Source organism: Chelonoidis abingdonii, chromosome 11, assembly GCF_003597395.2.
Source record: "Chelonoidis abingdonii isolate Lonesome George chromosome 11, CheloAbing_2.0, whole genome shotgun sequence".
NCBI classification, from domain to species: Eukaryota; Metazoa; Chordata; order Testudines; family Testudinidae; genus Chelonoidis; species Chelonoidis abingdonii.
Window position 1 is genome coordinate 47,234,788 of NC_133779.1, and position 12,322 is coordinate 47,247,109.

The window sequence follows — 12,322 nt, forward strand, 5'->3', positions numbered from 1 at the left end:
GGAGAGGCCAAGCACCATGAGCTGGGCTTTAGCGCCACCCAGGGGCCAGAGCCGGCTCTGCTTGGCCGATTCGAGTCAGGGCTGTGGAGCATGGGCAGGCCAGGCTGGTTCCTGAGCCGGCTTCACTCGGGGGGGTGGGGGGGGTTAGAGAAGGGCAACTAATATGATTAGGGGTTTGGAATGGGTCCCATATGAGGAAAGATTAAAGAGGCTGAGACTCTTCAGCTTGGAAAAGAGGAGACTAGGAGGGGATATGATAGAGGTCTATAAAATCATGAGTGATGTGGAGAAAGTAGATAGGTAAATAACTTTTCCCTATTCCCATAATACAAGAACTAGAGGTCACCAAATGAAATTAATGGACAGCAGGTTTAAAACAAATAAAAGGAAGTTCTTCTTCATGCAGTGCGCAGTCAACCTGTGGAACTCCTTGCCTGAGGAGGTTATGAAGGCTAGGGCTATAACAGCGTTTAAAAGAGAACTGGATAAATTCATGGTGGCTAAGTCCATTAATGGCTATTAGCCAGGCTAGGTAAGGAATGGTGTCCCTAGCCTCTATTTGTCAGAGGGTGGAGATGGATGGCAGGAGAGAGATCGCTTGATCATTGCCTGTTAGGTTCACTCCCTCTGGGGCACCTGGCATTGGCCACTGTCGGTAGACAGGATACTGGGCTGGATGGACCTTTGGTCTGACCTGGTACGGCCGTTCTTATTTTCTTATTGCAAAGGCACCCAGAGCAGGCAGGAGACAGGGGAGACACTTGGCAAGTTTATTTCTTTACAAATAATCAGGCAGAGGGGGACTGAGCTGGGCAGATCTTCCCCAGGCAGCCAGTGGAGAAGTGGGGTCTGGTCTGCCACGCACCTTGGGCCAGCACACAAGGGTTTGTGGGGTGCTGGGAAAGGGGCAACCATCCAGCTCTCAGGCTGCCCCTCAACAGCTGCAGCTGGGTGAAGGCACCTGGCACTGCCTTGCAGCGGCTAGCGCATCGGGAGCCGCCATCCATCCCCCCACCAGGGTACCACTGGGGGTGGAGTGGGGAGGGGAAGAGACTCATATTAACCCCATGAGTGCTGGAATAAACAGAACCCCTAACACATGGGGCAAGTGCGGGGGGTGGCTAGTTGGATTAACCCCACGAGTTCCAGAACACAATGTCTGAAAGGGCAGAGCGGGAGGTTCCAATTAACCCCATGAGTGCCAGATAGAACAGCCACATAGGAAACCCCTATTGGAAAGCATAAGAGGGGTGCAGAAAATGCACCCTAGAAGACCCTCATGGTGCGGGTGGTGGGGGCTCTCTTTGGATAATAAAAGGGTCAATAGCGGGATCTCTTCTCCCACACTCCCCATACCTTGCCCCACAGACATGGTGACTGGGTGCCAAGGGGCTGCGGGCATCACCCCAGCCTCAGCTTCTCCCGATGACATGTGTTCCCCTTTCACCAGCTCCATCCGCAGTGAACTCCCTGTCCTCAGGTGTGTGGATAGAGAGGGACATGGAGGGGAAGGGGAAGGAAAAGAGGCAGGATCCCATTTCTAGCCCCCTCCCACTCCCAGCCAGTCCCTGCTGCCCAAAGTCAATGCCCCTTCCGCCATTTGGGCCTCAACAGACAGAGGCCAGCTGTCGGGGTGGGGCCCAAGGTGGGGCCAGAGGTGCCTGATCTCACAGGGCCGTGAGCATGGATCCCGCCTTCCCCACTTCTGGGGGCTGTGGCTGCCCCCTCAGCTGATGTAGAGGGGGTGCAGTGGGAGCATGCTGGAGTCTGTGGTTCGGGGACAGGTCTCAAGAGCAGCTGCTTCTTCGCCGGCGCAGCAGTGTCACTGGCTGGGTGGCCTCATCCTCCTGGTCGCTCTCGCAGCCACGCTGGAAAGGGGGGGGGGGCACCAGAGAGGGTCAGGGAGGGGATAGGAAGGAGGGCACATGATATACGTGTACACACCTGAGTACAGGTGCACACCCAGGCTCCCATGCACACAGACACCCCCCCCCCGCACACCCAGGTCCCCTGCTGCACACGTACACACACAGGCCCCCTGGTGCACACGCGCGCGCTCTCTCCCCCTTTCCACCCCCTCTCTCCCTGCCCTGTCACCCCCAGGCAGACCCTGCACATGGCAGGCAAGGTCGATGCCAGCCCTGGGCACCCAGAAGCAGCCGAAGGGCCAGCACAAAGTGTTTCATTAACTAAAGAGCGGCCAGCCAGCGGCAGCCCTGACTCTAAACACCCAGGGGTGCCGGGAGCTCTAGGAAGTGGGGCCCATTGGGTACCTGGATAATTAATGCTACTCTGGGTGCTCACCCCAGCATCTAACCCCACTCCGAACCCTCCAACATGTGACCCCTGACACTCACCCCAACTTGGAACCTATCCCACCACTCCCAGCCCAGAGACCTGCCCCTGCCCCTGCCCATTCAGCCATCACCCCCCCGCCCCCTACACAGCGAGTCCGGAGCAGAAGGTCCCCAGCGCTCTCCGCCCAGAGAGCGAGCACACGAGCTAAGCAATATGGCCTCACCAGAGTCTCATCCTCCATCCTCTGGCCACACAAGAGCTTCAGGTGGCAGAGCCGGTTGCAGGCAGACACCATGTTGTAGGATAGCTGGGGGGGGAAAGAGAGAGTGGGGGAAAAAAAAACACGCAATGGGGCAGCTTAAGGCTAAGGACCCTTTGAGCCCCTGTGCCCACATAAGGAGGGTCCCCCCCAGCCCCACAAACCAAGGAGCGACGTCCCCTATTAACTAGCCCACTGTTATGCAGCCTCTTTCATGCTGAGGGATTTCTTCCCTGCCGTTAAAATGCGGCCACCTCTGGGGTGGAACGCAGCAGCCGTTGAAAAGTTTAGGATGGGAAGCAAAGAGGGATCCTGCACCCATCTGAAATGAGCCGGGGGATTTTAGGTCAAGGGAAATGTAGCTAGAGCTTGGGGCTTGATGCCTCTGTTGTTTCAAGGATGCCAGGGAACAAAAGATAGTCTTCTCCTAATGTCACACCTGCAAGGGGCAAGTCTCCCAAGGGCTGCCCTAGGGCATTGGGGTCAGCGGGTTGGTGACTGACCGCGAGGGGGGAGTCCCCGTATGAGGCATCCACCCCCTGCAGCGCAACACCCCTTAGCGCCACACTGGGAAGGGAGAGCGCCCCCTGCACCACCCCAGCTGTCCCCGGAGAGGCTGGGGTAGATTTACCTTCCATTTCCTGCGGGCGTTGAACTTGCGGAAGTTCTTCATGTTGATGGAGGAGCGGCTGCGGTTAGTGGCCTGCTTCCGGCTCAGGGGCTGCCAGGGGGCAAACACGTGAGCCGTCACCCCCAGCATGCCACCCCAAGCCCCAGCTCGTGCCCATAGGCAGCAAGGAGACCTCGAGTCCGTTTCCTGCAGGGATCTGACTCCTCATGGTGCAGAAAACGGCCCCCTCCGAAGGCTTCCCTGCCACTCAGGGCTCATCCCACATTCAATGGCCCCGGACCAATACTCCGCTGCCAGGCACCTACCTGCTGCCTCTGCAGCCTGCCCCCCGTCTTTGGCTTCGCAGCAGGCTCCATGCCCTCCCCCCAGCCTGGCCCTCAGGAAAGAACAGCTACCAGGAGTGGGTTCCCTGATCCCCAGGGGCTGCAGCAGGACCCACCAGACACCGCCGTGGGCATCCCCCTGCTTGCTAGCCTGGCGGTCCCCACCCCTCCACACACCCCCACATCCACCTGGAAACGCGAGCAGCCCCCTCACCTTGATCCACGGATGGACGAGGCTCTCAGCCGCGCTCATGCGACTCCTGCAGTGAGGAGAACGGGAACCATTTGCTGCTTTCCCACCGGAAAAGAAAAACTTTTCCCCCTCCTCCTCCCCAGGAAACCCCGGGCCCTTTCCCCCTCACGGTGCTTACCCACCGAGCACTCCCTGCCCTGCTGAGAACGTCCCATGGCAGGAATCTCTTCCCTGCCCCCAGAGCCATCTCCCCAGCCCGCCCATGTCCCACGTAGTGCAAAGGATTCAATCGTCCCCCTTCAATTTGCCCTCACGCCCCCTCTCCGTGCCAGCCCCTCTCCAGTGCCACCGGGTTATCAGACCGGCTACTCCTGCTCCCTCCAGCACTAACCCAACAGCACCACCCCCAGCAGGTTACAGGCTGTGGTTAGGCTGCGGTCCAGCTGGCCTGCACCATGCAGGACAGACCCAATCACAGGCCAGCCGGCACCCTCTGTGCCAGCCTTTCCAGCTGGGGTTTTGGGGGGGTACGCTGGCTTGAACAAACCTCCCCCCGCAGCTGGGAATCACATCTGGCCTAGATCCTTCAGGGTGGATATCACTCAGTGCCGGGTGACAGAACGAGGCCCCCTCGCTTCCCACCTGAGACCTCTGCCAGGTGCTTTATGCCAGCTGTACCCAGCGGTGAATGTCACCCCCACCCGGCCTGCTCCAGCAGAGGGATTAAGGGGCTCCTGCTTTCTGAGCAGCTCTGCCAGGGTAACCTCCTGCCAGGTGCCAGCCTCAGAGTCTTGCTGCCCAGCGGGCTGTGGTGGGTGCCAGGCATTACCCAGGCTCCTTCACCAGCAGCTGCCGGATGAAGTCCTTGGCCATATCGGTGGTCTCGCTAAAGAATTTTTCCTCGAACTCGTAGTTGCCTGCGATGATGTTGGAGAGGGTCTCGGCATCCGTCTCGCCCTGGAATGGGGACATCCCACTCAGCCTGCATGAGACAAGGATCTGTTGAGAGCTGGCTGAGTCCAAAGGGCCCCCGACCCACCCCTGAGGAAGCTGTGACTCTGCTCTGTGCCTCAGTTTCCCCATTCTGTATAAGAATATTGACCTCCAGTGATGCACTTGGGGGTGGTCTCTGGATAAAAAACCCCAAGCAAGAGCTAAAGATGAGAGGGTCAGACAAGAAGACACCCCCAAGAGGTCAGGTACTTACAAGATATAGGTAATAACGCCGATGCTCCTGAAATAAACAAAGACACGTTCTAGGTTAGCTAGCCTGCGCCTGGGAACAATCAGTGCACACAGACTACGTTGGTAGAAAACAAGGAAGGGACCCTGGTAAACAAATAGCAGAGCGGGGTAAATTTCACCCTTTTTTGCTCCTGACTCTTCTCCCAAACCCTGCTGATTCAGCATCACTCCCTCACTTTTATGGAGCAGTTTTCCACTCTGTGACGTGTTTGCCCACTGCTCGCTTCCACCATTCCTGGCGTGCGACTGACCCCCGCCCCTCCGATCGCACGGCCCACACGCGCTCCTGGACGGGAAAGCAGAACCTCCTTTTTAAGCAGACCGACAAACTAGCAGAACTGGGATGAAAGTCAGAAAGAAAACAGGCGCCGGTGTTTGCTCCCCCAACAGCACGTCAAACACCAGTCACCTCTCAATCTTTGTTCTGAGAGCCGAGCAGACTGAGCTCCTTGAGACAGTCGCTGCCGGAGCATTTTTGTGGCTCTTCAGTTGGCTGGAAGAGGCCGGGGACTCGTCTCCCAGCGGCGCTTGGCGTGTTTAAAACAAGGCCAGGGGACCTGGGAACACTGCCTGGGTGACGCCGAGAACTCGGCTGAGGCAACGACAGCTCACGTTACACCTCCAGCTACAACATTAATGAGAGGCACCGCCCAGGCTCCCCGTCCTTACCACATGTCTGTCGCCGAGCTCAGGGGCTCGTAGTTAATCACTTCGGGAGCTTGGAGGAGAAGAAAAAAAAAATAGAAATCTAGAATAGTCACTTTGCATCCCCTGCCTGACTCCTTTCGGCCGCTATGGGACACGAGACGTACAGCAAGTCAAAGCAGAAAGGATCTCGCTATGTACAACCCCTGTGTCAGCCTGGACGCCCCTCACGCTGCTAAACCTTGCTGGGTTTCCATCTCTAAAATCCAGCCATTCTCACTGCTTCTGAGTGGTGCTAGGGGATGCTGGGCTGCTCTTTCAGACAGGCCAGGAACCCAGAGTCCTAGCCATGAGCGGTCACTAAGATCCCCTGGTTCTTCGGGAAGGGAAGGGCTGTTCAGAGCCACATCTCCCCTGCCCCCAAAACTCTGGTGCCTCCTTACACTCCACCCCCACTGCAGGTTAGCAGGAAACAAGAGTCTCCTTCACTTCCCGTCCTAAAGTGTCTCTACATTGCTCGAAGTACAGGTCTGCCGCATCTGACGCTGGGGTTACCTTCCGCAGTCAGCATGTAAAGCGAAAATCGCGTATAGTCAAAATTACATTGAGTGTAACGGCGGGTGGAATCGCACGAGACAAGGATCTATTGAGAGACGACCGAGTCCAAAGGGTATTACAACTGGGTTTTTTTCCCCCCTCTTTTTTGTTTTGTTTTTGTTTTTGCAAACCGTGTAAAGCTGAAATCACGAATGTTAAATGCGCCTAAGATGCGACAGGCCTGTAGCTACTGCGTTCTGCCCCAGAGGTGGCTCCATTTTAGATGTGGGTGGAATTCCTTACTGTCAAGTATTCCCAGCACGTGAGATTATCCAAGTCCCTGCTGCCTAAAGCTTTCAGGAATCTTGCTACACTGTGCAGTGCCCTGCCAAATTCACGGCCATAAAAAACACATCATGAACCGTGAAATCTGTTCTCCCACCATGAAATCTGGTTTTGCATGTGCTTTCCCCCTACACTATACAGATTTCACGTGAGAGACCAGCGTTTCTCAAATTGGGGATCCTGACCCAAAAGGGAGTTGCCGGGGGGTGGTGGGGAGGGGGGCGCCGGGGCATTGCCACTCTTACTTCTGTGCTGCCTTCAGAGCTGGGTGCCTGGAGAGAGGGGACTGTTGGCTGGGTGCCCAACTTTGAAGGCGATGCCCCGCCAGCAGCCACGCAGAAGTAAGGGCAGCAGTACCACAACCTCCCCTGCAAGAACCTTGCAAACCCCACCCGCTCCCGCCACAACTCCTTTTTCCACAATTACAAGACTGTGAAATTTCAATAGATTTAAATAGTGGAAATCATTAAATTTAGGATTTTTTAAATGCTGTGACCATGAAATTGACCAAAATGGACTGTGAATTTGGTAAGGCCCTAAGCATGTGATTCAACAATATCTTGTGGCAGAGAGTTCCACAGGTTAACCCCAATAGCCTAATATGCCAATGAGTCCCACATGCTCCTGGCAACCTTCCTAGGAGATCATTAGTGGTCAGCCATTTACCTATGTACTGAGGAGTTCCACAAAGGCTTTTGAAGGTTACTCCATCTTCCAGTTTTTGGGCCAGACCAAAATCGATTATCTTGATTTTTGGGTTGGGGACATCTTTCTCCAGCAGCATGATATTCTCCGGCTGTGGGGGAGGGAAGGGAGACACCATGAGCCCAGTTCGCTATCACCCCACACCCCACGTGATCATTGACACCGGTGCAAAGCAAGCGCCCCACGCCCCACAGCCTCCCCCGTGCCCACTGCTGGGCTGCGGCAGCAGCGGAGGTTGGAATAGTCATGCGGTGGGCGTGTGATTGGAGGAGGAGCCAGCAGGGATGACGGTGGGAACACACAAGTCAGCAGGGTTTCCCAGGCGAGTTACTTCCGAGACTCCCGCCAGGCGACGCCGAGATCTGAGCGTAGACGTGGGAGATTCATGCAGCCAGGGAAAACAGCCCCACTGTCTGGGCTGGATTTCAGTCCACGGCCCTGGCCCCATCTCACTGCCCCAGAGCAGTCTAATTTCTACAGCTGCTTTCCAGCGGGGGGGGTGGGCACAGGACCCGCAGGTGTAGAACTGGCCAGAGCCTGCAGAGTTACCTCTGGCCAGCAGGTGTCAGTGTAATCTCAGAGGCCGTGCAAAGAATTCGGTGAGAAGAGAATTGCGGGGGAGTAGGGAAGGGGAGAGAGGAGATGGGACAGGCAGGAGACAGCCTGAGGGAGAGCAGCTCTGCAGTGGGGCCAACGCACATGCATGGGTCCATTCCAGACCCCCTTGGACATGGGAAAAGCCAGAGGCTGGGCACCATGGACCTGGGTCTCTGAAGCTGCTCTTGCAGTGTAAAGGGGCCTTGAAATGGGTGGAAGCAGCCCCCTGACAGCCCCTCCTGCTCCCATAAATGGGGCTTCCCTGGCTGGGGTGGAGCTGGTGTAACAGGCCCTGCACCGTCCCAGTCCCCAGAATGAGGTCAGATTGGAGGGGTGGCTGGAGCAAGCTGCGTTATGGGTATTCTCTGCTCTGCAGGGAGCAGAGTGAGAGTTAGAGCAGCCCTGAGTCTGCTCTGATTTACACCGAGAGCCTTGCAAAGCTGCAAAACGTGTTTGGCCCCTCTTGCCTGTCTCCAACGCCCTCCCGCATGCAGGGCTGGAGCCAGGAGGGACTGAGAATCAGTGGTTAAGGGGCCAGAGGCAATGCCTGCGCCAGGCACGGAGGGGGCTGGGCACCTTGAGGTCGAAGTGGGCGACATGCCGCCCGTGCATGTAGGCAACGCCCTGCAGGATCTGTTGCAGGAACTCGATGGCCTCCGCCTCCGTCAGCGTCTCCTTCTCGGCAATGAAGTCAAAGAGCTCCCCACCGCAGATCCTGAGAGCGGAGAGGGACAGCAGGTGAGGTCTACAGACATCAGAGGGGCCCATCCTGCTCTCACTTACACCAAGGCCCAGGGAGTGGCTGGAGCCATGCTGGCCTGGGTGGCAGGGACAGCTGCCAGCTCATGCTAGAGCTCTATTGCACCCTGACATCAGAGGATCTTAAAGTCCTGACATAGGTGGGGGGGTCAGTACCACATCCCCCTGGGGAAACTGAGGCACAAGGAGGAGAGTGATTTGTCCTGGGGGTCACAGAGCTGGACAGGACAGCGTGGGGAATAGAACCAGGAGTTCTGACTTAGGCCTGTGCACAACCCACTTGAGCACGCTGCCCCAATTCCATGCTGCAGTTCCTGTCCATTACAGCAGCCAGTTCCTCCTCAGAGCTGGCTGCATTTCAGAGGAGGGTGAGTGCTCCCTGCTCAATGCTGCTGTTAATCAGCTGCCATTTTCTACCTAAGAAGTGACTGCAATTCAGTGCGGGCAGGGAAGTGATCCCTGTACAGCCATTGTGTAGAAGCCTTCTAGACAGGAGGCGCTATCCGGACAGATTGTCATTTCATACACACAAGGCAGACGGATATGAGCGTACGGACGCATATACAGGCATGAATCACATAGGGTCCTGGTTGCCTTGTGCAGTCACAAGGTGGGGTATGAAAGGTTACTGTGGCACCCACTTTGCCGGCACAAGGTATAGGCCAATGGAGAATCAGGCCCATTATCTGCAGGATCTAAATGAGATTTGTCTGGATTTGTGGGGGTGAAAAAAAAAAAACAGCCAACTGAGCTCAAAGCGCTAAACGGCCGCTAAGTCAAATCCATGCTCCTCATACCAGAGAGGCACCATCCCAAGGGGAGAGCTCAGGATTTCAAACCCTCAGCTGCCCATCCCAGAGCACTCAGGGCCAGGAACCCACGGCTCCATCATGCCAGGGGACTGTAGCTGCTGCGTGAGGGGCGGATCTAAGCAACCTCCTACCATCTGGGGCTTTGGAACTCATCACAAACACCTTGACTCACCCACGGGGACCTGGCACAGAGCTCAGAGCCCAGGCATGACACGCTTGGGGACTGGAGCAGCTGTTTCCAGTCAGGTGAAGAGTGGGAGCTAGTGGTTAGAGCAGTGGGGACCTGCAGCCAGGACTCCTGGGTTCTATCCCCATCTCGGGAGGGGGGAAAAGAGTGATGTATAGGGGTTAGAGCAGAGATCGGGATCCAGGACTCCTGGGTTCTTTCCCAGCTGTGCCACTGAATGACCTTGGTGAAAGTCTTGTCTGTTTCTCTATGCTTCAGTTTCCCCATGGGTGCAGTGGGGGATGATCCCCCAGCAGGGATGGGGCAAGGCGCTATAAACACAGAGCATTATTACAGTGGGGTGAGGGGAGCCCACACACCCTGCCCCCCCACACACTCACAGCTCCAGGATCAGCACCATCTCGGCCTTGCTGGCGAAGAGGTCGTGCAAGCACAGGATATTGGGGTGCTCCAGCTGCTGCAGGATGCTGACCTCCCGATCCACCTGCTCGCGGTCCAGCCCCAGTCGGCTCCCCTTGCACTTGCGCATTTTCACAAACTTGGCGGCGTAGAAAGTCCCCGAGCTCCGCTTCCGGCAGCGCTTCACCACCCCGAAGTGCCCGCTGCAGGGACAAGGTGGAGAGACATCCTGGCGGGTTGGAGCAGTCGGCGGGGGCAGGAGTTGGGCAGTGGACCTCAGAATGGGTAAGCAGGGCCTCCTCCCCCCAGCCAGCACTCGCCTCCCAGAGCAGGGAATAGAACCCAGGAGTCCTGACTCCCAGCCCCCTCCCCACATTCCCTCCTCAGAGCTGGGAACAGAACCCAGGAGTTCTGATCCCCAGGTCCCTGCTGTAACCCCTAGACCCCACTGTCTCAGACACAGCAGCCAATGAACTACTGAGACATCAGCAATTGTGTTTTCACTGAAGTGATGAAAAAACAGTGCAAAGAGAAAGAAGCCCATTGCACACTCAGATTTGGACCAGTCTGGGCTGACAGAGCAGGGGCCCGACCAGTCAGTGCCTGACGCCCTGCACAGCCTTGCTGGGGCCAGGATCTGGCGCTGGCTCCGTGACATAGGACCTCTACAAGGCGTGAGCCATAAAACTCCCTCCTGTGAGGAATGTATGTTCAGCATCCGGAGAGCCCTGGCATTCCCTGAGCGCGGCCGCGCGCGCAGCCTGCCGTGAAATCGACAGCTCCATAAACGCCTGCACTTCCTGGTGTATCGCATCGCTCCGTCTCCCCTGGCCGTGCCAGCCACACTAACCGTTCCGCCGAAGCTTGGCCTGTGATATGCGCTCCCAGCTGGAGGCTAATGCCACCCAGATGTCGGCGGTGGGGGGCAGATGCAAGCTCTGATGTGGTCTATTGGAGGTGGCATGATCCATGCACAGGAGCAGGTGGCACAACTCCTGGGTTCTATCCCAGCTAGGGAAGGGAGTGCTGCTGAGGAGGAGTGGTCAGACCTCTTAGGATTCCCCCCTCCCCAGCTTTGAGAGGGAGTGCAGTAGGTCTAGCACAGAAGTGGGAGCCAGGACTCCTGGGTTCTATTCCCAGTGAGGGGAGGAGCCAGGACTCCTGGGTTCTATTTGCGGCCGTGAGACAGAAGGAGAGCCTAGTGGTTAGAGAAGGTGCTTTGGGCAATTGCTGGTGCTGGCTCAACTCAGTGGACCCTTGTGAGGCTGTCTGACCCTTTAGCTGCTCGGCTTGCAGAGGAACCTGTCTAGTGTAGATCCGAAGGGAAAGTCTGAGCCTAGGAGCCAGCAGGCCCCGAGCTGGGTGGGGAGATGGTGAGAAAAAGCTGGGGGGAGGAGGGTTTCCTGTGGGGGCAGATCTGTGAAGAGGAGTTTCCTGCTGTGGTTGTTCCGCTCCAAGCTGGGGGGAGAGACCCAGTCCTTAGCACCCTCGGTCTGCGTGAGAGAGGCGCACGTCCACAGGAAGAAAGACGGAGCTACCTGAGTTCTCCCCCATCACCTGCGGAGCCCCATCTAGCTCCCAGGCTGCACCTCCCACCACCACCCCACCCCGCAACAGGGCGCGTGTGCAAAGGATTCTGGGTCACGCTGGACCAAGAACCAGCCTGGATGCAGCGTGACAACCTGGCCTGCGGCCCTCACCTGCCCAGCTTCTCCAGCAGCTCGTAGAGTTCCTCCACGTTGCCGGGTCTGAACGTGGCCATGGTGGTGGGGCTCAGCCGCTCCGTCACAAAGACCTCTTCGTCCTCGGGCCAGCTGGTCTCCTGCAGAAGGCAGAAGGAAGAGACTGAATGCAACCCCCCAGCTTAGCCACCAGGACCATGGCTCCCCTGGGGGTGGCTGAGGCAGCTGCTCGCTGCAGGAGGAGCCCCTCCTTTAGCTCCGTGGGTAGAAACCCCTGTACTTGCTGCAGAAGGTCACCAGTTCAATCCGCACCGAGCCAGCCACCAGTTATAGAAATTCAGTACGAGTCCCCAGGGGCAGTTCTCTTGCCCTGGCTGTGTGTTTAAGGCACAGCAGGCTGAACGTCAGGACTCCTGGGTACAACCTCTGCCTGGGGAATGGGAGTGAGTCTATTTAGTTCAAGCAAAGAGGAGAAGGAGCCAGGACTCCTGCATTCTACTGCCACATTTGGGACAGAGAAACTGGCTGAGAACCAGGACCCCTGGGTTCTATCCCTGGTTCCAAGAGAGGGCTGGGGTCTAGTTAGTTAAAGCAAAGGAGAGTGGGAGCCAGGACTCCTGGGTTCTTTCCTGGCTCTGCTGCTGACTCCCTGCATGCCACTGGGCAAATCACTTCCCTTCCGCCTACCCCACTTCGCCATGGGAA

General features: G+C 57.2%; 1 protein-coding gene across 8 annotated transcripts in view; it reads right to left on the reverse strand.

The window, feature by feature from the left end:
- Positions 1 to 756: 756 nt before the first annotated feature.
- LOC116831803 (death-associated protein kinase 2-like) overlaps positions 757 to 12,322 on the reverse strand; it is a 29,725-nt gene continuing 18,159 nt past the window's right edge. For 6 of the 8 annotated variants that reach the window (XM_032792084.2, XM_032792090.2, XM_032792091.2 and 3 more), the window contains 11 exons: positions 11,636 to 11,757; positions 9,917 to 10,138; positions 8,355 to 8,493; positions 7,143 to 7,272; positions 5,619 to 5,667; positions 4,912 to 4,938; positions 4,534 to 4,686; positions 3,726 to 3,771; positions 3,189 to 3,278; positions 2,522 to 2,605; positions 757 to 1,868 (listed from right to left, as the gene is read on the reverse strand). In XM_032792084.2, coding sequence (XP_032647975.1) covers positions 1,788 to 1,868; positions 2,522 to 2,605; positions 3,189 to 3,278; positions 3,726 to 3,771; positions 4,534 to 4,686; positions 4,912 to 4,938; positions 5,619 to 5,667; positions 7,143 to 7,272; positions 8,355 to 8,493; positions 9,917 to 10,138; positions 11,636 to 11,757 — 1,143 coding nt within the window. In that variant the 3' untranslated portion in view covers positions 757 to 1,787. Of the gene's footprint in view, positions 1,869 to 2,521; positions 2,606 to 3,188; positions 3,279 to 3,725; positions 3,772 to 4,533; positions 4,687 to 4,911; positions 4,939 to 5,618; positions 5,668 to 7,142; positions 7,273 to 8,354; positions 8,494 to 9,916; positions 10,165 to 11,635; positions 11,758 to 12,322 lie in introns of those variants that run through there. The other 2 variants (XM_032792093.2, XM_032792092.2) reach the window with 2 other exon arrangements.